Source organism: Miscanthus floridulus, chromosome 2 (genome assembly GCF_019320115.1).
Source record: "Miscanthus floridulus cultivar M001 chromosome 2, ASM1932011v1, whole genome shotgun sequence".
Taxonomy (NCBI): domain Eukaryota; kingdom Viridiplantae; phylum Streptophyta; class Magnoliopsida; order Poales; family Poaceae; genus Miscanthus; species Miscanthus floridulus.
In genome coordinates this window covers 123,471,351-123,498,391 of record NC_089581.1, presented here as the reverse complement: position 1 = coordinate 123,498,391, position 27,041 = coordinate 123,471,351, and the positions used below count along the sequence as shown (strand labels likewise).

The 27,041-nt window shown below is 48.6% G+C and overlaps 2 protein-coding genes across 6 annotated transcripts; both read left to right on the top strand.

Annotated features, from left to right (window-relative positions):
• Window positions 1-16,533: 16,533 nt before the first annotated feature.
• LOC136529036 (F-box protein PP2-A13-like) lies at window positions 16,534-20,488 on the top strand. Of its 2 annotated transcripts, XM_066522069.1 has the most exons (4): window positions 16,534-17,175; window positions 18,568-18,686; window positions 19,477-19,626; window positions 19,776-20,488. In XM_066522069.1, the coding sequence occupies exons 1-4, from the start codon at window positions 16,822-16,824 to the stop codon at window positions 20,209-20,211; spliced, it is 1,059 nt and encodes a 352-aa protein (XP_066378166.1). In that variant the 5' UTR covers window positions 16,534-16,821; the 3' UTR covers window positions 20,212-20,488. The 2 variants fall into 2 exon arrangements, with proteins under 2 accessions (XP_066378166.1, XP_066378176.1); XM_066522079.1 differs by lacking the exon at window positions 19,477-19,626 and having other exon boundaries at window positions 16,538-17,175.
• A 2,750-nt stretch (window positions 20,489-23,238) lies between these two features.
• Window positions 23,239-26,593, top strand: LOC136539553 (protein COFACTOR ASSEMBLY OF COMPLEX C SUBUNIT B CCB2, chloroplastic-like). 4 transcript variants are annotated; one of them, XM_066531520.1, is made up of 7 exons: window positions 23,242-23,677; window positions 23,771-23,880; window positions 23,979-24,050; window positions 24,159-24,302; window positions 24,601-24,754; window positions 25,203-25,403; window positions 25,634-26,593. In XM_066531520.1, the coding sequence occupies exons 1-6, from the start codon at window positions 23,482-23,484 to the stop codon at window positions 25,394-25,396; spliced, it is 870 nt and encodes a 289-aa protein (XP_066387617.1). In that variant the 5' UTR covers window positions 23,242-23,481; the 3' UTR covers window positions 25,397-25,403; window positions 25,634-26,593. The 4 variants fall into 4 exon arrangements, with proteins under 4 accessions (XP_066387618.1, XP_066387619.1, XP_066387617.1 ...); XM_066531519.1 differs by having other exon boundaries at window positions 23,243-23,677; window positions 25,203-25,412; window positions 25,634-26,592; XM_066531521.1 differs by lacking the exon at window positions 25,634-26,593 and having other exon boundaries at window positions 23,239-23,677; window positions 25,211-25,406.
• The last annotated feature ends 448 nt before the right edge of the window (window positions 26,594-27,041 follow it).

The window sequence follows — 27,041 nt, the reverse complement described above, 5'->3', positions numbered from 1 at the left end:
CGAACGACGATTCAGGCGAATGGTTTGTTCTATTAGATTAAGCATGAAAAACAACTTTTATAAATAAAATAAATCCATTAATAAATAGAACGATATATATATACTCATGGGTTTATTTTGATAAGTACGAACTGATGAGAGAGAGCATAGTAGTTTCATTTATTTTTCTGACGTGCAGCGTACTCGTCCGGTAGTGCAACTATACGCCATTTCATCGATGCCCCTATTGTCCTACGACCGGCACATTGTGTAAGCGTCCTTGCTGCTGCTACGCGACCGCTGTCTTTTGCCTTTAAGAAAGATGGATGGCCTGCTGCTCGCATCGTCCCGTCGATCTGCTGCTGCCGTGTACTACTCTTCCCTATCTCCGTTGTCCTGTCGAACTATTAACCATGTCGTGCTGCCTCTGTCTGTCTCTGTCTCTGATTGCTTTTCTGAGCTGAGCTGCTACCGCCTGAGCAACGCACGCACGCAAGCACCTTGTCGCATACGCCATGGCCCGCTGTCGCCGTGGCGCTCCAAGCCGGCCGAGCCTAGCGCTGCTTCCCTTCCCTTTCTTTTTCTGTAGCCAAGAGGAGGCGTCTCTGCTCCAGTCCACCATAGCCGCTCCTCCCATGGCCACGCGCCAGCGCTCTTGCTGCTCCTCCATGCGTCCCACCCACAACAACACCGCTGCCCCTTCCTCGCTCCTCCGCTACTGCTCTAGCGCTGGCCACCACACGTGAAGGCATGCCTGAGCTATGTTGCTGCGCCCTGCTCCATGGTGCACCCCTCCTTTACCTCCTCTGCCACGGCCGTGCATGGCTATCGTGCCACCTCAGTCCATGGTGGACCGCCATCCATCGGCACTACCTTCCCGCGCCTCTTTCCACCATCGTTGCCGCGTCTTCCGCCCTCTCGGCACCACGGCACCTGTGCCCTGCATCTTGGTGTTAGCACCGCTGCCACAGCGCTGCCCTTCCTCTTCCCTCCCAGGCACCACCATTGTCCATGCCATCTCCCTACGAGCACGCACCCCTTGGTTCCCACGCTGGACTGCAACTCGTAGTGCTGCGACTGCCGTGCCCCTCTTCGGACCCATGCCGCTCCACCACAGAGCTCCATGCCACTCTAGTACGGCTGTTCCTAACGTTGTTCCCTCCAAGCGTGTCCTCCTCCATGGTCCTCATGCAGTGGCTATGCCAGTGCTCTGCCAATGCGCCATGGCCGCCACCGTCCAGCCGTGTTGTGGCCATCCATGGGTGTGGCCAGAGCCATTGGTGCTTCCGCGCGCCGCCCCACAACAGCACGCCACCGACGAGCTACTCCCTTGGCCGACGGATGGCCTCCCCTACTGGTGCTCTTTTTTGGAGGAAGGAGAAAAGGTGTGAAGGGTAAGAATCCAAGTGGAAAGTTCATACGGGGTTCTCAGTGCGAAATACGTGACTCTTAGGAATAATGACTTTGTACCGTGGGTTAATTTGAGGAGAGCTCAGGGGTTTCTTCGTAAAATGGTACCACCGTCGCCTAGGCTGCCTTGGCCACGTGGGCCAGCTGGTGGCCACTCACGCACCCGCCTAGGCTCACCACATCGCTTGGGCAGGCCTGGGCCGTGCTGTGCGCCTTCAGGCTAGGCCGGTTCTCTAGTCGGTGGGCCGCGCCGCGCTGCTGGGTTGGCCTACTGCCGACTGCCAGCGCCTGGGCCGCCCGTGCCTGCGTGTGTCTGCCCACCGGGCCGCCTCGCTGCTGGATCAGGCCGAACGAGCCGATGGGCCGGTTGATGGCCGCTGGCCTTTAATTTCTAAAACAATTAGCTAATTTAGTTCGGGGATAAATTTGTAAAATCTATATAAATTTTAGTAGGTGTTCAAAAATGGTGAAACCAGTTTTGTTTAGTTCCTAAAATTATGATCTATCTGTTAGTATATTTTGTTCACATAGTGTGATAATATTCTTGGAAGCTATATAATTAATTTAAGGTACTTAATATTGTAAAAATATAAATTTGTAGGAATTGTTGTGATAAATTGGTAATAGTGTTGAATCTAAAATTTGTGCAGTAGGCTTCTAGCAATATTAGGTACTCACTATAATTTTTGTAGCTTCGGAATCATTAGTTTGCTAAATAGATGATGATGTCCTATTGCGAATAAAGATTAAATTGATAGAATAAAATAAAGAAACAACTTGGGTTTGATGACGCCTTATTCGACAACATGGATACGTAGACCATCGTTAGAGCTATCTCGTTAGCTTGTGAGGCGTGATCGGGTTTCTAAGCATTTCGGTTGTCGTTGATTATTTACATCAATGCATATCATATAGGTACGATGATGGATCAACGGATCAATTGAAGGATAATTGGGAATCCGAAACTGGTGTAATGGTATCCTCTCTAGGAGATGATGCAATGGACTTTCTATTCAATTGATGGTGGATGATCTAAAGATACAGATACTAACTTTTTAATATATATCTTACCTAGGCAAGCCTTGGTGCATAACCCCTACTTTTCTATAGTTTAAATTATATTTGTGCATTAAGTTTTAAGGAGTTGAATGAAACCCACTTGCATATATATATATATATATATATATATATCTTTATCCCACGAGTCTTACTAATATGACAGGATCGTGTAGATTGCTATGCTACAGGACTTCGGTAGAAGTCGAGTGATTGCTTGTCACTCACGAGAGATAGGAAATATATTACTGTATTATTATCACTTGGAAAATATAAATGGTGGAAAGGAAAAATGGTGACCGGGCAAGGATATGGTTTGGGTATTGGTGGGTGTAAGAGGTTGTGTCACCGCGGATGCAGGGCATAGCTTGGTTACACTACTTTCCTTATCTGTGTCGATTAAGGACCGGCCGTTGCATAAAACGCTAAGCAAAGTCACCGACTTATTATCCCGAGCACATACTTGTGTATGGGCGCTTGGAAGACTTGTTGCTCTCTTATCATGGATCCGGCTCTTTCCGGACCGACTGTCAGGGTGATTTTTAGTTAGGAGGTCCTTGCACCGCACTGAGTCCGGGACTCAGGGGCGAGGGCTTGGAGTCCCAGTTTGAACAGGGACCTGGACACCCAGGATAGGAGGGTGATGGCGAAGGGGACCCTAACGCCAAAGAGGGGGGGAGTGAATTAGGCAACTTAAAATTCTAATTCTAAACTATGGCCTCTTTTTCTAACCTTAGCAAAACCTATGCAAAATATAAACTATCTAACTGTGCAACTACAGTTTTGCTAGTGTGTTGCTATCTCTACCACAAAAGAAGTAATACAATTAATGTAAATACGGAAACTAAAGAGCAAGGTAGAGATATGCAAACTCCCATCGATGACTCTGGTCTTTTTACCTAGGTATCGAGAAGCACGCAAGCTTCCCCCTAGTCCTCGTTGGAGCCCCTCGCAAGAAATCCCACTCGAGGGCCAAGCTCCTTGTCAAGTAACTCTGTGGATAGCCTTGGGCCTTCCCCACGCGCAAGTGGGTCTCCGACGTGCCTTCTGGCAAGCCTCTCTCGGATGCTCCCTGCCATCTTCACTATCAAGCTTCCGGCCGAAACACCGCAGGCCTTGTTCCCTCCGGTACACGGTGGCGGTCACACCACAACCGCAGTTGGTGTGATCTCGCAAGACTACAAGCCCATCCGATGTACAATAATGGTGCGCGCAAGCACCGAGTGGTAAGAGGTATGCAAACCTCACTAAACACTAGGCCTAAACCTAGAGTAAGCGCATAAGCGGTGGTCTAATCAACCTAAGCACTTTGCAAAGCACCTACGCTAATTACCTAATAAAACACTAAGCACTATGCAAGTGGAGATCACTAAAATGGTATATCAACACCCTTGGTATGTTTCCTTAGCTCCACTCACTCATTTGGCCGGTTGGGGGTTGTATTTATAAGCCCCACTGAGAAAGTAGCCATTGGGGGACAAAATCCCGCTTTTCTGCTACTGACCGGACGCTGATCACGTCCTGACCGGACACGTCCGGTCGACCCGACCGTTGGAGCTACGATCTACTGATCGACCGCTGCCAGCGTCTGGTCACATGCCACCGGACGTGTCTGGTCGCAAATTCGCCGCTCTGCGTCCGGTCGCTGCTGCTGTTGCTGAGCCTCCTGATCGGAGCGTCTGGTCACTTTTCTCCAGCATCTGGTCATCTTTGTGAGCTCGTTTCTTCGTGATCTTGCATGCGGCTTGGTTCCTATCTTTGTGCTTGGACTTTGCTTGATATCTTAGGTCTTCTCTTGTGCTCCTAAGGTCTTCTTTGAGGTGTTGATCATCGGATCATCATGTCGCCTTTGTCCAAGTCACATCTGGCATCCTATTGAACTACAAAACAATCACTTGCAAATTCATTAGTCCAATTTGGTTGTGTTGGTCATCAAACACCAAAATCCAAAGTAAATGGGCCTAGGGTCCATTTTCCTTACAATCTCTCCCTTTTTGGTGATTGATGACAACACGACCAAAGTAAGTAAATAATAAAAAATAAATTTAAAACCTATCTACTTGCTAGGATGCAATGCAAGGAACAAGGTTATATGATGCTAAAAGATACTACTTGTAAGATTACTTGAAAACTTATCTTACCCTTGCAAATGTCCCCATGTGGTATTATGGATTTAAGCCTTGCTTCCTATAAATTCTCCCCATTACATAGGCTAATCCATAATCCATTATCCTTCCTTTCTCGGACCATTACTACAAATTAATGCTTGCTTTTGGTCCTCTAAATTCTCCCCCTTTGGAATCAAACACCAAAAAGGAAGACATTAGTAGCACAAGGGAGGGTCAAACTTTGTGATCCTTTGTGTATAGAGTGAAATAGATCACAAAATTTGACTCTCACATTATATAGACTAAGCTCTCCCTAAATATATGCATACATATGATAGAAGGCAAAGCATATGCATAATTGGCAAAGTATTGCACAAGGAAATTTAATCTATATAATGCACGGAGAAAGCATATAAATATCAAAATGAAATCAACATGATGATATTGGTTTAGAAATACCACATGTAGAAATCAATTTGATTTCTACCACTTGCAATTGGTGGTGGATATTTGAAGTATGATGCTTAACTCTGGGGACCCCATTTTCCTTGCAATGAGACTACTACACACATGATAAGCTTAAAAAGGTGTTAGTCTCAAAGCATCCAACTTGTAGAGTAACCTCTCCCTAAATTTATGCACACAAGTATGGAATACTTGTAGGAAACATGCACATCAATTTTAGAATAAAAAATACCACTTGAAACATGACATCACATGAATGTGAGAGTCATTTTCAAAGGTGATATCAGAGAGAGATTATCTACAATTTGAACTTTGGCACATATTAGATGAACAATTGTAAGACAAGCTATGTGCTATGCTCCTAAACAATTTTAAACCATGTAGGATTGCTCCAAGGAATAAGAATGAAACCGAGCAGGCCTACCATATGAAATACCTAGTGTATGCATGACAAAATATATAAGAATGCAAATGCAAACCTAGGCATGAAGAGTAACTAGATGCTAAAAGATACCAATTATAGGAAAAATCAAATCTAATACCAATTAAAATAAATTGAATCTAGTTACCTAACATGGGAAAGGGAATTTGGGTCCATAGTATTCACTAACCCACTTAGCAATGTCTTTGTCCATCATGATGCACCCCATGAAATGCATCCACACTTTGCCAAGTCTCCAAATTCTCGAAGTCCATAGGACTTCTCACTTCCCTTTTGGGATCCAAACCTTCTTGGTGCTCTTCATATTAGAAATGATTTCCTTTGGCACCCAAAAGCGTTTGGCCCCATTATTGGCTTGCTTGTTCACCTTGATGGCTACCACCTTGTCATTTTTCTTCTTCTTCAAGAGATAAGGTGTGGAGGCCTTCTTGTCCACCTTGTTGGTGTAGGTGTTGGAGAGCTTGCTTGTTTGCTTCTTCTCTTTCTTCTTTGCTCCGCCCCCATTCTTCACCTTGCACTCATAGGACTTGTGACCTTCCTTGTGGCACACATAGCAAACCACAATTTGTCCTTCATCAAGCTTCTTCACTCCCTTGACGGTGTTATCTTGATGAAGTTGGGCTTGCTTCGCCTTGCCTTTCACTTGAGTCAAGTCCTTGGTGAGGTGAGCTACTTCTTGCTTGAGTTGCTCATTCTCCTTTGCAACCTCTTATGTGCATGTATCTACAATAACTTTCTCAACACAAACTTGGTTGCACAAAGGTGAGTCTAAACATAAATCATTACAAGAAGTAGAGGCATCATTTTTAGACATGTTAGAACTTTTCCTTTTAGATGCCATAGTGGGAGTTGTACTAACGGCTTCAAGATTAGCAACTTTATTAGTTAGCTCATCACAATATTTGCACATGGTTTCCATTTTAGCAAGCAAACTTTTATATGCATCTTGTGAGCTAGCTAACTTTTCTTTTAATTTTTCATTTTCTTTACAAGTTGCTCATCATTGATTGTGCATTCATTTGTTGTTGCACTAGCCTCAAGTTGCTCAATTTTAGTAGATAGTTGAACATTAAGATTAGCAAAATTCTCATATTGTTCAAGCAAAGTTTTGTATGCTTCTTGTGAACTATCTAGCTTTTCTTTTATTTTCCCAAGCTTCTTTTGTTGACTAGTGCAAACTTTAGCATAATTAAGGTTTTGTTGCACAATTTCTTCATAAGAAGGCATATCATCATCACTATCACTCTCACTAGAGGATGAGCTTTCGTTACCTCGTGCCATAAGGCACACATGAGAAGAGCTTGATGATGAGTGCTTGTGCCCTCGCCTCTTGTGATGGTGTTCTTCTTCACTTGAAGAATCATCCCATGTCCTTATTGATGTGAGGGCTTATTTCTTGCATGCCTTCTTCTTTTTCTTGGGTGTGGGCTTATTTGGACAAGCTTCCACAAAGTGCCTCAACTCGCCGCATCCATAGCATCCTATCTTTCTTTGCTCATTTCTTTGATTTGTGAAAATGAGATCTTGGATTTGGATGGGTACACCCTTGACATTGAGCTTTTGGATCATCTTCTCCACCTTGTTGATTAGTTTGATTGATTCTTCATCAAGGTCGGAGGTGGAGGAGGAAGATTGATCATCATCACTTGAGTATTCATCATGATCATCATCCTCATCTTCTTCTTCATCTTCACTTGAGGAGCTTGAGCTTGAGCTTGTCTCAACTTGCTTGCCCTTCATCTTCTTTTTCTCGCCACATGCGAGACCTTTGCCTTTGCTAGATGAAGAGGCTTCTTCTTGACCCATCTTGCATGACATTTCAAATGCCACTATCTTGCCAATGACTATGGCCGGGGTCATGGTGCTCAAGTTATCCATATTGTGAAGGATGGTGATGATGCTTGCATATTTCTTTTGTGGTAGCATGGAGATGATCTTCTTTACAATGTCCGCATCATCTAGCTTTGTTAGTCCTATTGAATGGAGCTCATTGATAATTAGATTCAAATGAGAATACATATCATGAACAAGCTCATCATCATTCATTGTAAAGGAATCATAATTTTGTTTAGCTGGACAATGTTTTTGATCACGAACATTAGATGTGCCATCATGGAGCTCTTGAAGTTTTAACCAAATTTCATGTGCCGTATTTAAAGTGAACACTTGGTTAAACACATCCATACTAAAAGATTCAAACAAGCAATTTTTAGCTCTAGCATTGAAGTGCATTTCTTTTTCATCACTCTTTGTGGGGTTTTCAGGATTCTTAATGGATTTCATTCCGTCATGAGTGACTCTCCAAACACCTAAATCAACCGCCTCAAGGTAGCAAGCCATTCTAGCTTTATAATAGGGGAAGTTAGTGCCATCAAAGTGCGGAGGCCTAGAGGTATATATCCCAACCACTCTAAATAGCATCGGCTCAATGGTGGTTAAGCCAAAGGTCCAAATTGAGCCAACCGGCTTTGATACCAATTGAAGGGGACCATGACGCCTAAGAGGGGGGGTGAATTAGACAACTTAAAATTCTAATTCTAAACTATGGCCTCTTTTTCTAACCTTAGCAAAACCTATGCAAAATATAAACTATCTAAATGTGCAACTACGGTTTTGCTAGTGTGTTGCTATCTCTACCACAAAAGGAGTAATACAATCAATGTAAATGCAGAAACTAAAGAGCAAGGTAGAGATATGCAAACTCCCATCGACGACTCCGGTATTTTTACCGAGGTATCGAGAAGCACGCAAGCTTCCCCCTAGTCCTCGTTGGAGCCCCTCGCAAGAAATCCCATGCAAGGGCCAAGCTTCCGGTTGGGTAACTCTATGGATAGCCTCGGGCCTTCCCCACGTGTAAGTGGGTCTCCGATGTGCCTTCTGGCAAGCCTCTCCTGGATTCTCCCCGCCGTCTTCACTATCAAGCTTCCGGCCGAAATGCCACGGGCCTTGTTCCCTCCAGTACACGGTGGCGGCCACACCACAACCGCGGTTGGTGTGATATCGCAAGACTACAAGCCCCTCCGATATACAATAATGGTGCGCGCAAGCATCGAGTGGTAAGAGGTATGCAAACCTCACTAAACACTAGGCCTAAACCTAGAGCAAGCGCATAAGCGGTGGTCTAATCAACCTAAGCACTTCGCAAAGCACCTACGCTAATTACCTAATAAAACACTAAGCACTATGCAAGTGGAGATCACTAAAATGGTGTATCAACACCCTTGGTATGTGTCCTCAGCTCCACTCACTCATTTGGTCGGTTGGGGGTTGTATTTATAAGCCCCACTGAGAAAGTAGCTGTTGAGGATGAAATCCCGCTTTTCTGCTACTGACCGGACGTTGATCATGTCCTGACCGGACGCGTCCGATTGTCCCGACCGTTGGAGCTGCGATCTACTGATCGGATGCTGCCTGCGTCCGGTCACATGCCACCGGACGCGTCCGGTCGCAAATTCGCCACTCTGGAATCTCTCTGTACTCGATCGGACGTTGTTGTCCTATGTCCAATTGGTTTGCCGCCAATGTCCGGTCTAGTATCCGGTCGCTACTGCTGTTGTTGATCCTCCTGATCGGAGCGTCCGATCACTTTTCTCCAGCGTCCGGACCAGCGTCCGATCACCTTTGTGAGCTTGTTTCTTCATGATCTTGCGTGCGGCTTGGTTCCTATCTTCGTGCTTGGACTTTGCTTGATATCTTAGGTCTTCTCTTGTGCTCCTAAGGTCTTCTTTGAGGTGTTGATCATCGGATCATCACGTCGCCTTTGTCCAAGTCACATCTGGCATCCTATTGAACTACAAAACAATCACTTGCAAATTCATTAGTCCAATTTGGTTGTGTTGGTCATCAAACACCAAAATCTAAAGTAAATGGGCCTAGGGTCCATTTCCTTATAGATGGGTTGGTCCTTCTTGTGCCTGGGGTACAAGCGGAGCGTGTGTGTTTGGAGTACCCAGCTGGGGACATTGGTTCGTGAATCGCCGCTGAGTCGGTACGACTTGTCTTACCTCTAGCACCGTAGTAAGAACTGAAGATAAAAGATGGAAGATGGAAAAAGGAAATCTAATTGCTTACCACCTACTTGAAAGTAGCACAGGTGCTTACATAGAATGGTTAGTTAATGAACCAATGTGACTATTAATAAAAATCAAATATAAGGACACACGCTTAGTAATGTTTTCTGCAAATGCAATAAACCCACAAGCCAGAAAGCCTTGCATATCCTTGGAGTCTTTTCTTTCCTCCTGTCGGGTAAGCCTTGCTGAGTACAATTGATTACTCAAGGTTTTAATCCCCCTGTTGCAGGTGACAGGTGGAGGCTTGAACCCACCTTTGTGTGTGGATTCCTCCTGGTGGGCTTAGAGAGGATTTCCTTTACGCTACGATTATAGTTTTTATTTATAACTCTCACCAAATGCTTTTATAAATGAAAGTATTATAATCTATTGTCATAGTTTATATATCAATGATTCATCCTGTCATTTATTTCTGTTGTAATTCTGATAACCCGTTTATATTCCGCTGTTGAATTAAATTGTTCATAACTCTGATAACATGTTCATGTTCCGCTATTATAAATAATAAATCCTATACTCTGATAATATGATTACATTCCACTGTTATACCATAACTATTATACTCTGATGTTGTATTACCAGTGATGTAAGAAATAGTTAAGAATGTTGTAAGCTTTATTCTCTTATTTGTGATCCTGATGGCAAAAATGTGGATTTTTGGGTTCTCCCCTGGGGTGTGCCCGATGAAACCGAGTAATTTAGTGTTCTCCCCTGAGTGTTTAGTGTCTAATGGAAGACGAGCACTCTTGGGAGGCATTAGATTAGGCGGTTCTGCCACACCTAGGTACCCTACAAGCGATAAGGGGCTGAAAAAAGATGATGGTTAGAATACAAAAATATGTGGAGAAAGGAAAAAGCGAGAAGCAGGATCAAGCAAGTACCCGACCAGCGGGAATTACAATGTTGGCCAAGGCACCTTAGGCATGGTCTAGAGCTTCAAGCACGGACGTGACTCCCACGTCAAGACTCTCCCACTCCCTGCTCTCGGCGGCATCATCGAGGGTGAAGAGCGTCGATGCCGGGTCCTCCGGATTCATCCACCAGAGCAGGGGTTCACCCCACGCCAACGAGTGGTTGCCTCTCGATGTTAGCGCTAGGGACGACTCCTCGTTGGTCCTCTCTACCACCGCCACAATGTCCGGAGACCCCTCGGCCATGCCCCCTCTGTCCGGCCCACGTCGGGCGCCATCACTTGGGCCATCAGTGGCATGGGTTGCACTACTGCCTTGGGCACCGCCGTGTTTGTGTTTGGCTGTGGCCCACCTATCATAGCCACCGCCACCTCCGCCTACATCGGCAGGGCCTCAACCGGCCACCCCCATTGTCGGTAGCGGTATCGCCTCCATCGCTAGCTGCTCAGCGACCTCCAAAGGCATCCCTTGAGCCCCTATGCTCGCTGTCCCGCCAAAGGCATGGGTGCCACCGCAGGCGGCGCCTGACCAACAGGTGACACAGTCCCACCGGCGCCGCTCCCACCCGAAACGGGTGCGACACCAACCGACGGTTGTCGCCCCGCTTGAAGGGCGACACTCTTATTCGGCGCCAGCGCTAAAGGATTATGCCGCCTCACGACGCTGCAAGGAACGAAAAGCATAAGTCACGATGAAAATAGAGAAAAACCAAGGAGCTGGTGACTTACATCGGCGTTGTTGGCTGGCAGATATGTTTGGGGGGCGAACCCCTAGACCCCTGCTCCACCTCATCGGGGCGGGGCTGTTTCAAGCCCGCCCCCTGCTCCCGGGCAGAGGGGCTCTCTACCCTCACATCTTGGGGCACGATGGCAGAGCCACCCGCCTCCGCTAGCACCTTGGGCATGCGTGATAGATCCGCCTACCCCTATTGGCTCCTAGGGGCAGGCTGACTGTCCAGCCCGTCTCCGCTGGCCCCACGGACGCGCCCTCCCCTCCATAGAACAGGAAGGGCCTCGACTCCTACAAGGATGAATGGATACCTATCAGCACATCCTCGCTCTCCAGCACATCCCACTCGATGTTGTCGACTACCTCGTCGTCGTCTTCCTCATCATCATCATTGTCACTGTCGGTGTCCTCCCCTCGCTCCCACGACCTCAGCTTCTGCTGCCTCTTTTTCCTCTTGTCCTCCTTCGCCTTCCTAAGCCGCTCACCCTCGGTGTGATTCGCCACCCTCACGGATGAATCCCTTGGTAATGGAGCTGAGTGATCCAAGAGGACGAGGTCCCTCGGCTGGTCCCCCCATCTCAATGTTAGTATCAAGGGGCCAGGAGTTCAATTGAAAAGGAAGCATGAGGAAGGAAAACTTACAAAAGTGATATGGCCTGGTTCCGGCCGCATCGAAGAATGCACCGACACCGGGTACATGAAATCAAGGGGGGCGTCCGCGTCGTCCCATGAAGGCTCCATCGCCTCCTTGATGCGCTGCATGACTTCGAAATGGGAGAGCGCTCCCTCAGCAAGCGTCGTCCCATCGAATGATGCTCAAGCGCCATCGCATACAGCGGAAGCGCATGCCTCATCAACGGCGCCACCCTCCTCACGTGGTAGGCCTCGATGATGCCCGACCCCTTTAGGCCCCTCTCCTTTAGGATGCGGATGGCGGTGAGGTGGTCTCAGATCTTATTCTTGTCCTTCTCCAAAACACCCCACTTCCTCCACGAATCCGAGGCCTCTTCGATTAGGCGCCCGGTGAACTCTGGTAGGGGGGCAATAGCATCGTTCTTGAGATAAAACCAATGCGAATTCCACCCCTTGTTGGAGGTCGACAGCCGCATCGATAGGTACTCGCCGACCTAGGTGTTCTGGAGGTGGATGCTGATGCATCGCATCGGCGTATTCAGCTCCTGCTTCTTCTCCCTCTTCTTCTGGAGGGTGACGGCGAAGAAGTGCCGCCATAGATCAAAGTGGGGACTAATCCCTAGGAATCCCTCACACAGGGCGATGAACGCCGCCATGTGCTAGATTCCGTTGGGATTGAGGTGCTGCAACTTGATCTTGTAGTAGTGTAGCAACCCCTGAAGAAATCCATGAGCAGGGGTAGCGAACCTGCACTCATGGAAGTGCATGAACGACACCACGTAGCCATCGAGCGGCGACGGCACGTCCTCCTTGCCGGGCAGCAGCCACTCCTTGGCTACGGTTCGCGCGCAGAGAAGACCATGACAGACGAGGCCCTCTATACGCTAGAAGGTGATGTCAGAGCGGCTCCACAGATCCATTGGAAGATAGGGGAGGGTGGATGTGAGCTCAACGGTGGCTGAGACGCAGATGCGGAAAGCCTAGGCGATTGGCGACGGAGGTTGCAGATGTGAAGGCAAGAAGGCAAGGTATGAAACCCTGGGGGCAAACCCTTTGGTTTTATAGGGGCGATGGATGCGAGGAAACCAACCGTCCACCTAGATCTCTATGCCTGCCATGATTTGCCACAACGTCACTTCGTGGGATATGTGCACATAATCCCTATCCTTTCCCTCAGAAGACTCGTCGGACGTTTCGCCTCCTCGGGCAGGCCACAACTCGTTACAAGAAAGAATACGGATAAAAAACACCTCTATGGCCCGTCTAGGCCTAGGAGTTCGACGGTTGGCCTATCAACGGGTTCGACAGCCGCTCCAGGCACCCTTACGATAAGGGATGGGAAGGGATGGGCCTACAAGTGGCCAGTACCTAGGCGCATGAGCGCCACGGGCATCTCAACCCACGATCATCACGAATGGGATGCTGGGACCCCAATCGAACTATCCAGCTAATGAACCATCAAATCTCACGGCCATACCCGCGAAGGGTCCGACCTCGGCAAGAAGGAATCACTGTTCCCAGGACACGCCGTGGGCGACAAAAGAAGACCAGGGCTCTCAAAGTCCTCACTTTCGAAAAAACCTCCGAAGGAGTATTCTACTCCTCCGCAGGCTCGGGGGCTACACCCACCAGGTGCGCTCGCGTGCACCCACTGCCAAGTCGAAAAATCCCCCAGACGATTCTAACCTAATCACCCGGGGGCTCGGGGGCTACTGTCGGGGACCAATACTAGGGTATCCGAAGAGGAGGAGGAGCTAATAACCATCAACGTTGATTTATCCGAGCGGTCAAGAGCGTGACCACACCTCTTGCTGGGCTCCACCTCGTTCGACCACCAAGGCCATGGGCTCCGCCTCGTTCGACTTCCGAGGGCTGGCTCCGCCTCGGCTAACCCCCGAGGGTAGGCTCCGCCTCGTCCGACCCCCGAGGGTTGGCTCTGTCTCGGTTGACCCCGGGGGTAGGCTCCACCTCGTCCGATCCCCGAGGGTTGGCTCCGCCTCGGCCGACTTCCAAGGGCTGGCTCTGCCTCGGCTGACTCTCGAGGCTAGGCTCCACCTCGTTTGACCCCCGAGGGTTGGTTCCACCTCAGCCGACGTCGCAGGGCTAGCTCCGCCTCGTCCGACCCCCGAGGGTTGGTTCCACCTCGGCCGACGTCGCAGGGCTGGCTCTGCCTCGTCCGACGTCTAAGGGATGGGCTCCGCTTCGCCTGATCCCTCAGACACGGTTCCTAATGGGAGCTCACGCCGCCGCCAACCACTATGGGCAAGAAAGTATGACCCAAGGTCAAACTTCTAGCATTGTGCAGGGAGCGGTCACATCTCAACACGATCCGTCCCCGTGACATGTCATTCTAGGGAACTCATATCGCCCATAGTGACGGACGCGCGGTCACTATGCTGCCCACTCTCTGTGCGGCCGTTGATCAGCACGCTGGTCGGCCGTGCTGCCCGTCGAGGCGAGGTGGGACGTTACGACTCGCTGGCAACGCCAGAGCATGGCATTGTCAGAAGACAGGCGACCAACGTGGAGCTGTCTCTGTCACCGCCTGCTGTGTCAGCTGGGACCGCACGGAGGAAAGGAAGGCCCGACGACCCTGAAGACTTCCTTGGTCTCTCGTTCTCCTTTTTTTCCATTATAACTTATGCTTTTCCTTGACCTATAAAAGGGAAAGTAGACATCTCATGAAGGGGGACCAATTTATCGAACAAGTACATCACATAGCATTGGTTCACCGCACCTCATCACGAAAAACACATCACCAGAGACCTGGAACCAGTCCCTCTCTTGCCCGTTTGTAACCCCTATACGAATTTTTTCGTGCCAGTAACACGAGCAGTAGCAACAAATTAGACATAGGGACATTCGACCTGAACCAATATAACCCTTGTATCCTCTTAGTACACCATCTAAATCAGACACATAATATACAAATTTACTTGTACAAATTTACTTGTTGGCTCATGACACCGACAGTAACGATGAAGACACACATCACAGGTGCCGAAAGTGACCCTGGCAGGCGATGCATCGGACCTTCGAGATGGACGGGCGGACCTGTCACGTCTCTTGTCCGGTCCGTGCCGGGAGGAGGGCGGGTCGCTAGTTGCGCTTGCGCACGGTAGAAGTGCACGGCGAACCAGCCAACACTTTTTTTTTTTTTTGCTAAACAGTTCGTGATGGCCGCCAGTGCGCGCGACGTGTGCCCACCACCGGCCGGCGCCACGTCGGGCGAGCTCCGCTTTAGAATAGCCGTACCTGTCTTGCTCGGCACTCGGCAGGCACGGCTGCCGTCTCGCTGCTACGCAACCGAGACCGCGGCGGGGGAGCGCGAAGGTTGCCATAAAACTAGTGTGAATCCTAGTATGGCTGGCTGGATCGATCCATCTGGTTTTACTTATCGCAGCTGAGAGCGACGTTAATTCTTGGCTGCCGGGCCTAGTGACGGAGATGACCGGTCCGTTGGCGATCTCTTACCTAGCTAATCGCTTGATTTGTTTGCACGAAAACAACGTGGATTTTGTATGAGCAAGCATGGTACGTATCTCCACTAGACGGCTAAAAATCGTCGAATGGGTTGCTGACGATTTTTGTATAGCATTGCCTAGTGGTACTGAACTACATTAGCGTACACAAAGGACCACACATGCAAAACTTGTTGAATCCGTGAATTGGATTATGACATCGGATAAATTGATCCTTTCCAGATTCCTAATTTCCTACTACCAGTGGTACACGGTAAGCCAGACCCAGAGTTACCGATACGCAGGCTGATAGTGCCACTAGCTAGTTACTATAGTACACACTTGACACTGATTTGATTAATACTAAACAGCGATGAACGTACAACCATGTGGCAGGCAGAATCCGTCGAACGAACGCTTGGCGCTGGCAGGAACAGAACTCTCGAGACACCCTCGGACTCTCCCTGCAACTGCGAGAAAAAAAATGCGGCATACCGTATGCGTGCAGCTGCATGCACCTTGCAAGTTGCAACCCGTCACCCAATGACCCAACGACTGTTGTGTACGACGATAAGGCCGACAGCGTACGCCATGTGTGCATACTTAACCACATTCCTCTTCTTATTACCTCACAGTTTACGCGTGCAGTTACGAGCTGTTTTATTTAACAACCCCTTTTACAGCTACCAGGATAGTACGTACAATACGGAGCGTAGTATTTCTTTTCTGGGTAAGTAGTACTAAGTACGTTTGTAACCGTATATACGTACGGTAGATAAGAGTGTAGATGTAGATACGCGGCTCAGCGGCTGACTTTCCAGCCTGTGTCATGAGCCGCCCAGCGGGGGGTGGGGGGCATCTGTGGAAGTGTCCAGTCCATACGACTCCCGCGTCCTACCAGCTGCGCCTACCCTACTTGTCGCGGCGCATGGACCCGATCGCTGACGCGTGGCCACGTAGGCGCCAGACAGCCGCCCGGTGTATGGACCGCGTTCACGGATATGGCTGTTCCCGACGCCCGCGGCCCACGAATGGTTAACCCAATCTGTTAACATTAATGACAAAATCCCAGATTAGTACTATAATAATCCTAACTTTTTGCAAAATAAACCCTCCGCACTGGTCCGTGTTAGTACACATAGTTACAGAAAGGTCCCTGAGAAAGGGATTACCTATGATTATTAGGGGTACTAATAGCGTTTGGCTAAGATAACGCAATATATCCATTGCAATCAACGACCCCCTCCTCTGTCTATCTTGGCGTCCCACCATCCTCTTTAAATTGCCCCCCTCTTCCCCCGGTCCCAAAGCTAGCGGTTTTCTCTCGCCGACGGCCGACCACCGCACACGCACGTTCAGCGATTTCGCGGGGTGATTTGCATTCATGCCGTGGAGTTTCATCCGTCCGCGGTAGCCGCGATTGGGGATCGAGGCTTGCGGGCCGTGGAGGCAAGAAGGTAGCGGAGAAGCTTTGATCCGGGCATCCGTCGATCGGGTTTCATCTGCGGAAGCCGGGTCAGAACAAATCGTTGCGACTGGAGGCGGCGCGGGGGCATGGGGGCGTGGGTGTCGGTACTGCTCGGGATGGACGGAGCCGAGGCGGCGGCGGCGGCTGCCGGTGCCGGGCCTGCTGCTGTGGGCCTGGGCGACCTGCCGGAGCTCTGCGCCGCGCAGGTGCTGCTCCGGCTCGACCCGCCGGAGATCTGCAGGCTCGCGCGGCTCAACCACGCGTTCCGCGGCGCGGCGGGGGCGGACTTCGTCTGGGAGGCCAAGCTGCCGGAGAACTACAGCTACCTGATGGAGTTCGTCGGGAGCGGCGACGAGGGCAGGCGGAGGCGGCGGCGGGCCGGCAAGAAAGAGATCTATGCCAGGCTCGCCAGGCCTGTGCCTTTCGGCGACGGCCAGAAGGTAAGATATTTTGCTTCCCCTTTTTGCGTGGCTTTCTGTGATTTTTGTTACGGGAGGGACTTGAAAATTATATGAGCGGCGGTTCTGTAGTTTATTGGAGGATTCGAAGCCGTCTTTCCTTGAATTGGTCATCTTTTCTGTGCCCATGACCGAGTCCTTCCTAGTTGTGAACCCGGGATCATTTATCTGAGCTCAACTGGAGATTAGGGAAGAACAGGCTCAAAGTAGTATCTTTCAATTGAAATAAGTCACTTCTTTTCCAACTAGTAAATTTGTATTTTTGCGCGTTTGACTCGGATGGTGTGCTTAGAAGACATGAGGTTTATACTAGTTCGGGCAGAAACTTTCTATGTCCAGTTCGTCGTTGCTGGTCGGGTTACTAGCACCGAAAATTTGTAGTAGGGTTCCAAACGGACGAGAGAGGGAAAGGATCCCAAGTCTCTGGTGAAAGGAATGAGTGGGCGCTGAGAGCTCGATCGCTGCTCAGCTGTATGTTCGTGTTGTGGTCTTGTGTGGATCTGTATCGGATCTTGATGGGTCGATCAGTCTGCTTTTTCTTTTATAGGCCAAGAGAAAGCGCGGGTTATAGCGGAGGAAAAGGAGAAGAACGAGAGAGAGGAAGGCCTCTAGGATCGCCGGGTCCTTCTTCTCCGTCATGCGGGTCTCGTCGACCCTGTAGATGTCAACATGGATGGCTCCACATCGCGGTCCTGTCCGTCACTGGCGCCATGCGCAGGCGTCATCCGCCGGTCATGGCGCCCCACTCCGTCCTGGCGGACGTCGTGGTGAACTGACGCGCCTGTCGGTGTTCGTATGAGGGTTAGGTAGAACAGCACCGGTACGCCCGACGCTGTTCTTGATGTGAATCCTCAGATATGGCTCGTCGTGGCCGTGGGTTACATCGGGGCGTGCCGGTCTCTTCCTCGGTGTCAGAGTTTTGACCTAGGCCCATACGCTTGGACCTGTAGTTGTTGGCGGTGGTATGGGTCCCCGTCGAGCGAGACGGAGCCCGCACCCAAGGGGTCTGGCGAGGCGGAGCCCGCGGTCTTGGGGGTCAGGCGAGGTGGAGCACAAACCCAAGGGTCGGGCTAGGCGGAGATCACGGCCTCGGGGTCGGGTGAGGCGGAGCCCGCCCCAGGAGGTCGGGCGAGGCGGAGATCGCGGCCTCGGGGTCGGGCTAGGCGGAGCCTTCCCCCGGAGGTCGGTCGAGGCGGAGCACGCGCACCTGGGGGTCGGTTGGAGCTGTAGGCGCGTTCTTGATTGCTCGGTTGAATCAATGTTGTTGACCATTAGCTCCTCCTCTTCGGGTACTCTAGTATTGGTCCCCGATAATATATTTTTTGCTGTAGAACAAGAACAATATAGTTAAAAGTGTGTCTTCGTAAATTGTAGGAATTCTGGTTGGACAAGAGCAAAGGCATGATCTGTATGGCACTATCGTCCAAAGCACTGGTGATAACTAGGATTGATGATAGAAGATACTGGCAACACATGCCAACTTCGGAATCAAGGTGAATATGGCTTTGATATCACATTTACTAATATTTGTTTGTTCAGTTTATGATAGTTTTCTGAAAACAAAGATGATTTGGTGGCATTAATTGCGATGGAATGTGCTGAAGATATTTACTCATGGTGTGATTGACCTTTTCCTTTTTTTCTTTGCTAAGCATGTCATTCATTTATATTCAGCTTTCGAAGTAGTGTTACTTTCTCCTGTTAATGATTGATATTGATGCATACATGGTCTCATATAATTGTAGGTACTTTCAAAGGAGTATTTATTTTAAGATCTGCATAACTTATTTACTCTGAAACGTAATAGATGTGGTGGATGCATACATGTTGTCAAATGTACATGAGCTGATTATCTCTTTAGAACAAGAGATGTAGCTTTCTGCCTTGTTGCACAAGAGTCAAGAGGCCTGCATCTAAAAAAAAGGGCGTACCCAGTGCAGAGAGCTCCCGCTCTGTGCGGGGTCTGGGGAAGGGTGTCAGTGGCAAGCCTTACCCTCACCTATGCAATGCAAGGAGACTGCGACTCGAACCCAGGACCTTCCGGTCACAGGCGGTAAGACTCTACCGCTTGCACCACGCCCGAGAAATGATCACTATGGGTCAGACTCAATAGAATTGGATCCATTCCAAATAGCGAGAATTAGGATTCTTGATCCCTCTCAATCTCTCTTTCAATTCGAGGATCCGGAGAGGTTTTTTCATAGTCATCTCCGAATATTTGCCATCTCCGAATATTTTCGCCCTTCTCAAGAGGCCTGCATCTGTTTTGCAATATTCATCTAGAATGTTCAAAGTAAAAAAAAGGGCGTACCCAGTGCAGAGAGCTCCCGCTCTGTGCGGGGTCTGGAGAAGGGTGTTAGTGGCAAGCCTTACCTTCGCCTGTGCAATGCGAGGAGACCGCGACTCGAACCCGGGACCTTCCGGTCACAGGCGGTAAGACTCTACCGCTTGCACCAGGCCCGCCCTTCAGAATGTTCAAAGTAGTTGAATTCAAATTTCTAGTTCATCATAAGTATAGGTGATATCATATTGTTGAAATGAAAGTCAAATATCTGACCAATAGTTATTGATTTATCATGCAGTTTCCAGTCTGTAGCTTACCTTCAGCAAATCTGGTGGTTTGAGGTGGTTGGTGAAGTCGATTTCTGCTTCCCTGTTGGAACATATAGCTTGTACTTTAGGGTCCATCTTGGGAAGTTCTACAAACGATTTGGCCGCCGCCATTTCTCCTCAGAGCATGTGCATGGTTGGGACAAGAAGCCTGTGCGCTTCCAGCTATCGACCTCCGACGGGCAGCAGGCATTGTCTCAGTGCTACCTGGAGGAGCCCGGGAGCTGGGTCCTGTACCATGCTGGCGATTTTGTGGCCTCAAAGCCTGACCAGCCGATGAAGCTGAAGTTCTCCATGGCGCAGATGGACTGCACGCACAGAAAAGGCGGGCTGTGCATCGACTCAGTGCTCTTCTATCCGAAAGGGAAGGGGTTTCAGCAGGAGAGAGTGGTCAGGTCTCAGAAGTGAGACTGTAGATGTTGTGGAGGTACTCACATTAGGACAGACCAAATCCAGCTTGCAGCTTGCAGCCTGATCTTATTTTTGCTTTGGGCTCTAGTTCGCAACAGAGATGAAGTGTATATGGTTGTAGAACTCAAGTTTTTGTATGGTCAGGTGACCACTAGAGTGCTCTGTCAGTCCTTTCCCAAGGTCATTTTCGCCCCCCCTTGAGCTGAATTGGGACTTGGAGGTAGCCATGAAACTGTACTGAAATGAGTTTGAAGATGTCGTTCCCAGTTTCTAATTTGCTATCTACTGCTCAGTTTCTGATGCTTTCTTTTTCCTATTCTTCTAGTTTTTGTGATGTGCGTTTCCACTCTTGAACTGAATTGAGACAGAGAGTGTGGTATTTTTTTTTCCTATTCTTTTAATTATTGTGATTGTTTTTCCACTCATATACTGAATTGAGACTGAAATGAGTTAGAAGAGATGTCGTTCCCAGTTTCTGATATGTGCTATCAATTCATTCTTTAATGTGATGTATTCTTATGATAGCACTCCTTCATTAATGATAAATTCTAATGGGATGAGCTTTGCCCATCCGTTGCCAGAAAGTCCTAGGTAGGTCCAAAAGTACAGAAAGCGGAGTTTAACTTGACTGACGAAAGCTCACCCGTTGCCGGAAATTCTTAGGCAGTTCCACAATTACAGAAAGCGAAGTTTAACCTGACTGTTTCGTCTTTCTTGCTCCAGTCAGTCCTGGCAGGCTCGGAGAAAACTGGCTTGTGGGATTGACAGGTTCGGTTTCGTTCGTTTTGTCGGTCATGCATGTCGAGCTCGAGGGCAGCAGGGCAGACAGGATTTTTAAGTGGCAACACGATCAAGATAACATATGACCGATGAATCACAGAATCAACGCGCACCAACTACGTTGCACACCGATGGACTCGCACCAACTACGTTGCACACCGATGGACCGACACCTATTTGTTTGGCTGGTAAGCCGTATTTTTTCAGCTAGCGAATAATATTTTTCTCTCACGATAAATTAGCCAACAGTATTTTTAGGGGTTAAGTCCAATTTACACCCTCCAACTTGCAGTAAAGTTCGGATTTCAACCTCGAACTTCAAAATCGGACAACTTTGGCCCTCCAACTCTTGAAAAAGTTCAATTTTCAACCTTCTGGGCGGTTTTGCGGGTAAACAGTAACTTTTGATATTTTCGGGGGTGCCGAAATTTTATATTATTTTTTCGAGCATCTAAAAACTCAAAACTACAAAGTTGTAGATCTCATCGAGGTCTACAATTTATATATAAAAATTATCTTCATCCGACATCGTATTGAAGGGTTTTCTATTTTTTGAAATTTGAGTCTCATCATGCGATAAAATATGGTGCTGAAATTTTTTATTATTTTTTCGAGCATCTTACTGTCCTCAAATGAAAAAACTCAAAACTACAAAGTTGTAGATCTCATCGAGGTCTACAATTTACATATAAAAATTATCTTTATCCGATATCGTATTGAAGGGTTTTCTATTTTTTGAAATTTGAGTCTCATCACGCGACAAAATTGTTTTCTGCGTGATGAGACTCATGGCCACGCCAATGGCGCGGCAAGGTTTTCGGTGGATCGACCATGGCGGCGTGTGGTGGTTTGTATGAAGACGTAAGGTAGCGTTTGGTTGAGAGTTAAGGTGAAGTGAGATGGTCCTATCTCTGATTCATGGGACGGGACGGGGACGAGATGACTTCATTTTCTGTTTGGTTGACGAGGGACGGGATCGACCGATTTTGTGTTTGGTTAAGAGACATAAAAGTTGGGATGAGCTACCGATGAGTAGGACCTATTTGTAAGTTTTTTTTCTTTTATTTTCCTTCTCTTCTCCTTATCTCTTCCTCCCGACGCCTGCTCCATACCTTGGTCGCGCGTCGCCCCTCGTTTCTTCCCCGACAAGCACGGCCGCGGCCCGCCTGGGGACTCCTCCGCCGGCGAGGCCAGCTGGCCGCCCGCCCCATGCCTCTTCCGTCCTCCGCCCCGAGCTCGGCCGCCCACCGCCATGGGCCTCCTCTGCCCCGAGCTCGGCAACGCGTCACTGAGCGCTTCCTTCGCCGGCGAGCTCAGCCACGCGGCACAAGGCCGGATCCCGCCCGCGCGCTCGCAGGGTTGGCCCACGCGGTGGTGCCGAACTTCGCTCACTCTTTCTCTTCCTCCCCATGCTCCGCCGGGCCTACGCGCACCGCCGCCTCTTCCTCGCCCGCGCGGCATGGCTGGCGGCAGAGATGAACCGCGCGGCATGGCTGCCGCTGGAGCTCACCCACATGCGCCACCTCTCGCTGCCCGCGCTCGTCTTCCGCTCATCCCAGGGAGGACGACTCTGTCCGTCCAAAAAAACAGGGACGGGAGTCACGGCATCAACTGAGAATATTCTTAGGTAGGACGAAGGTAGGACGGCCTCATCCCTCAACCAAACAGCTCCAAAGTATGATCATCCCACTCTCATCCCACCCCATGCCACCAACCAAACACTACCTAAAGGATGGGTCTCTTTGTTCTCAGTCAGTGGTGTGCCGTCACCGATCACCAGCGAAGGAAAACCGTGGTCGCCTCTGCTCGCCTCGCGGTTATTTGCAGTCGCCCATGCGCTTTTGCGCTGTCTGCCGCTGACTCGATGAACAGCGTTAACGTGGTGCAGTGGTGGCCTGGTGGGGAGGATGTGTGGTCTTTGTCTAGGTACTAGTACAAGATCATCTTCACAGACGCGACGGCACTATTGACTCGAGACGCCAGACCACTAGACCAGCGCTTGAGGTTCCGAGAAACTTCTGGCCTGCTTCCCTTTTGCTGGCTAAAGAGGACGAAACTTTTGACCAGTGGTGTACTGGTGTTTCCGAGCGCTTCATGCCTTCATCCCACACCCATGCCGCCAAAGCCGGAGTGTCGTGATCGTGTGGCCTTTTGACTGCTGGCTTGCCGGATGCCGTTCCCGGGCCGCGACTCAACATTCAGCAAAACTGACTGAGAGCCCACGGAGCGTGGGCCGTTGGCGTCACGGCGGCAGGAAACAAAAACGGGAGGGGCGGAGCCTGCGATGAAGAAGCCGAAGCGGAGAAGCCCACGTTGTACACTGAACCAACTCTAGCCCATAGAGACTTACTGGACCTCAAAAGCCCAAGGTAAAGAAAACATCTGCACAGCTTTTTGTTTGGCAGTCCAATTGTCAAAGTCGAGTCGCGCGAGGGCCACTGGCCGCGACCACCAATCCAGTTCGCCGCGGCCACCGCCGGCCACGCCATGCCTCTCCACGCCCGCGCACCGGCGCTCCACCGCTCCTCCCACCTTCTCCCCACCGCCACCGCTCGGCTCCGCCCGTGCGCAGCGCCAGCGGCCAAACCCCGCCGCCGCACCCTCTCCTCCCTCGTCCGTGCCTCCAACGCCGACCCTCCGCAGCAGCAGCAGGTCAACCTCTCCGTCCTACGCTTCACCCTCGGTACCAGCCCACTTCTCCCTCCTCCTCCTCGTACGTACGCCGCCGGCGTCTAGCTGGTCCCGGTAACCACGCTTCCTTATCCTTATGGCGCAGGGATCCCGGGGCTGGACGAGTCGTACCTCCCGCGGTGCATAGGCCTCGGTTTCGGCGCGCTCGTGGTCCTCAACCACCTCCTCTCCCCGTCCCTCACGCCCGCGCAGCTCGTCGGTCCTCGGCAACCACCCCTCACCTCCCGCCGTCCCCCTTCCTTCAACCGTAACCGTCCCCGCCTAACTGGTTGTGCGTGCCTGCGAACTCGCAGAGGTCCGAGGCTCTGGGGCTGTGCCTGGCCGCGTTCTCGGCGACGCTGCCGTTCCTCGGGAGGTTCCTAGAGGTGCGAAGGGGACTTTTCTCTTAGTCTTGATGGAATGGTGCGTTGCGTTGCGCTGGGATGGTGGGGACTGAGAGTTCTGCGATTGGGGGTTTTTGGTGGTTGCTGCAGGGCGCTGATGCTGCCAGCCGAGTGCCGTTGCCCGAGGGGAGCAGCCAGGTGTTCGTCATGTCCGAGAACCTGTCAGCGGTGCAGAAGGAGGACATGGCGTGGGCGTCCTACGTCCTGCTGCGGAACACAAACACCACGTCTGTGGTATGAATTCGGATTCTTATCAGCCATATGATTTGAAATCGAACTTGATGGAATTCAGCTCAAATATGCCAGGCACTTCCAGTTTTTCTTTTGGATATATAGTAGCATCAGATGTTAAAGTTAAGTAGTAGTTGCAGCAATAACAAAATCTTCTCAGGTTTACAATTGTGGACGGTTTGATAATGTCAATTGGTATAGTACATTTTCCATTTCTTGTGTGGATATTGTTAGAAACGATTGCAATTTTTGAACTAGTCAGATAATCAGATGCCTCATTGTGTCTTTATTTTCCCCCTAGGTCATAGCAATTGGGGATCTCTTCTGCGTACGAGGGTACTGGAATCCACCTGCAAATACTTCAAAATATGCCATGATTGAGTGGTTCAAAAGTCAGATGCAACAAGTAGGACTTGTTGATTTGAAGGATGCTTTGTACTTCCCTAATTCCTCAGGTAAGTGTACTGCTCTCGCCTAGCAGAATCTTTCGATTTTTGCTGACACAAAGTGTTGATTTACTGGTCCACATACTGATCGTTAGTTTTGCTCCTTCGTTTGATTGCAGAATGGAGCTCTGCAACCATAACCATTTATATCTGACCGAATTCAGTACAGATTATTAGTACTTAGTTACCAGTCATATGAAGTTTGCACTCCATCTGCTAACAAATAAGATTTGTAAATTGTACCTCATTTGTGACTACTGCTTTCTTGTCTCGTACGTGGAGGCATATCCATATCATATAGATTAAAACTACAAAATTCAAGATGCATATTAGGACTAACAGTTGCATTACTAATGTACAGTTGGATGGTTATTGAAGTTTCAGAACATTTCGTTTCCCTTGTTTGACGACTCTAGAAAATATTCTCTTATGCTGTCAACCATGCTGCTCTGACCAGATTCTCAGCTTGTGAAGATTCTGCCAGATGGGATTCTTTCTGTGTTAGCTCAACCAATTCTGAGTCCTGATCCAGCTAATAATGAAACAAAAACTGAAGGTGTCATCCTGTTGGCCTCCAATGCAAATTATGCATATAGCAAGAAAGATAGGGCCGGGATAAGAACAGTTGCAAACAAATTTCAACGTGCTTAATTCAGAGGTACCAAAGGTATCCCTACATCTTTAAATGAGATCTCTTGTTTTCATCAATCTAAACTTTCCATTTCACATAAGAAGATATTATTATTTTTCATGACAAACCAATTTAACCATCATTCCAGTTCTAGACAAAAGTACAGACGAATTGCTGACACAAATGTTGTTGTGTTTACTTTCAATTTTATATTAGGTTCATAGGATACTGTTAAACCACTTCTATTTTTTTGACAGAAATGCTGACAGTCATGCAGTAGTGGAAAATGGATTGGGAAAGATTGGAGAGTGTAAAGTAGACTGACTGGTCCAAGCAGGATTTGGAGTCTTGGTAACATGGACTAAGCAGATGTGATCTAAGAGAATTTCGCAGTTGGAGGGAGATCGGTACTAAGCTATTGTTTCATTGGGTTTGGTACTAGTTGAAGCAAAATAGTCCAGCAATATTTTGTTCAGTGGACAAGAGACTAAGTGCTGATGTGTTTGGTTTGTCTCATAGCCTTATGCTTTGGTATATCTTATTGGATTCGCCATTGAAGCAGAAAGGCTGCTCCAGGGATTTATTGACTTGTGCAAGGTAGCAATGCTATCATAGTTTACACACACTCCAATAAGGTAGCTGCCCACCTGGCTGCATTGATATTAGCAGTTAAAGCTTTTCGAGTCCAAAGTGTTGTCACAGTCTCACAGATCAGGGTTTCAAACACTGCAGATCAACTACAATCGTTCATATACTATGTACCTAGAGTTTTGAGTGCAGATAGGGACCTTTTCAGTACTGAATTTGCTCGTCGGAATTAGTGCTCAGTTGCTAATATACACAAACTTAACAGAAGATGGGAATGCATGTTAATTCTGTTGAGCCACTGTTGGAAATCATTTCTTCACGCTGTTAGGTAATTTGTATCTTCAGATTTCGCTGCATCATGTATTAAGGTGAAGATGTGGACCCAACCTTTCAGCATTTTGGAAATATATTTATGTACTAGTTGTTTCCAAGTCTTTACCATGAGTTATTGTTTGTCAGATTTGTGTTTTAGAACTGTGGTCTCGTCTCGTTATTATGCCAAGATTGCTGAGGCTGCTATCCTATCTTTTGCATTTTCTGCTATTTTAGTATAAGATCTTCAAGCGAATAAGTTAGTTTGCAACTTTCTATCGCTACAATTTTGACATATATTGGAGAAACTTCTCCTACGGCGCTAAATCAGCCCTCTTGATTAGATAGAAACATAGAATGCAAATTATAATGCTTCATGGGTAATATTAATGCAAAATTCGTTTCTAGTTGAAGCGAAGAACATTGGAATAACAAATTTACGGTCACCTGATATTATATCATGTCACAGAAAAATTGTCACTCAAATATATTCTCGTAAAAATCAGTAGGAGATTAATAAGTGAGGGCATGAGGTTGTAGTATTAAGATAGAACCCAAAAATATAACTTTTTTACTCCATTACTTGGTCCCATATCTTGCTTTTAAATACCTGACCAAATCTTTGAATTCTTGATGCCACCTTTTGATGACATGTTGCAGTATATGTAAAGCATGTATGTAGTTGGTGCGTGTCTCCTTGCACTGCTTGGTTGGGTACCAATTATTGCTGGTGGGTACTGGCATACTTCTAAAGAATTCTTTTGC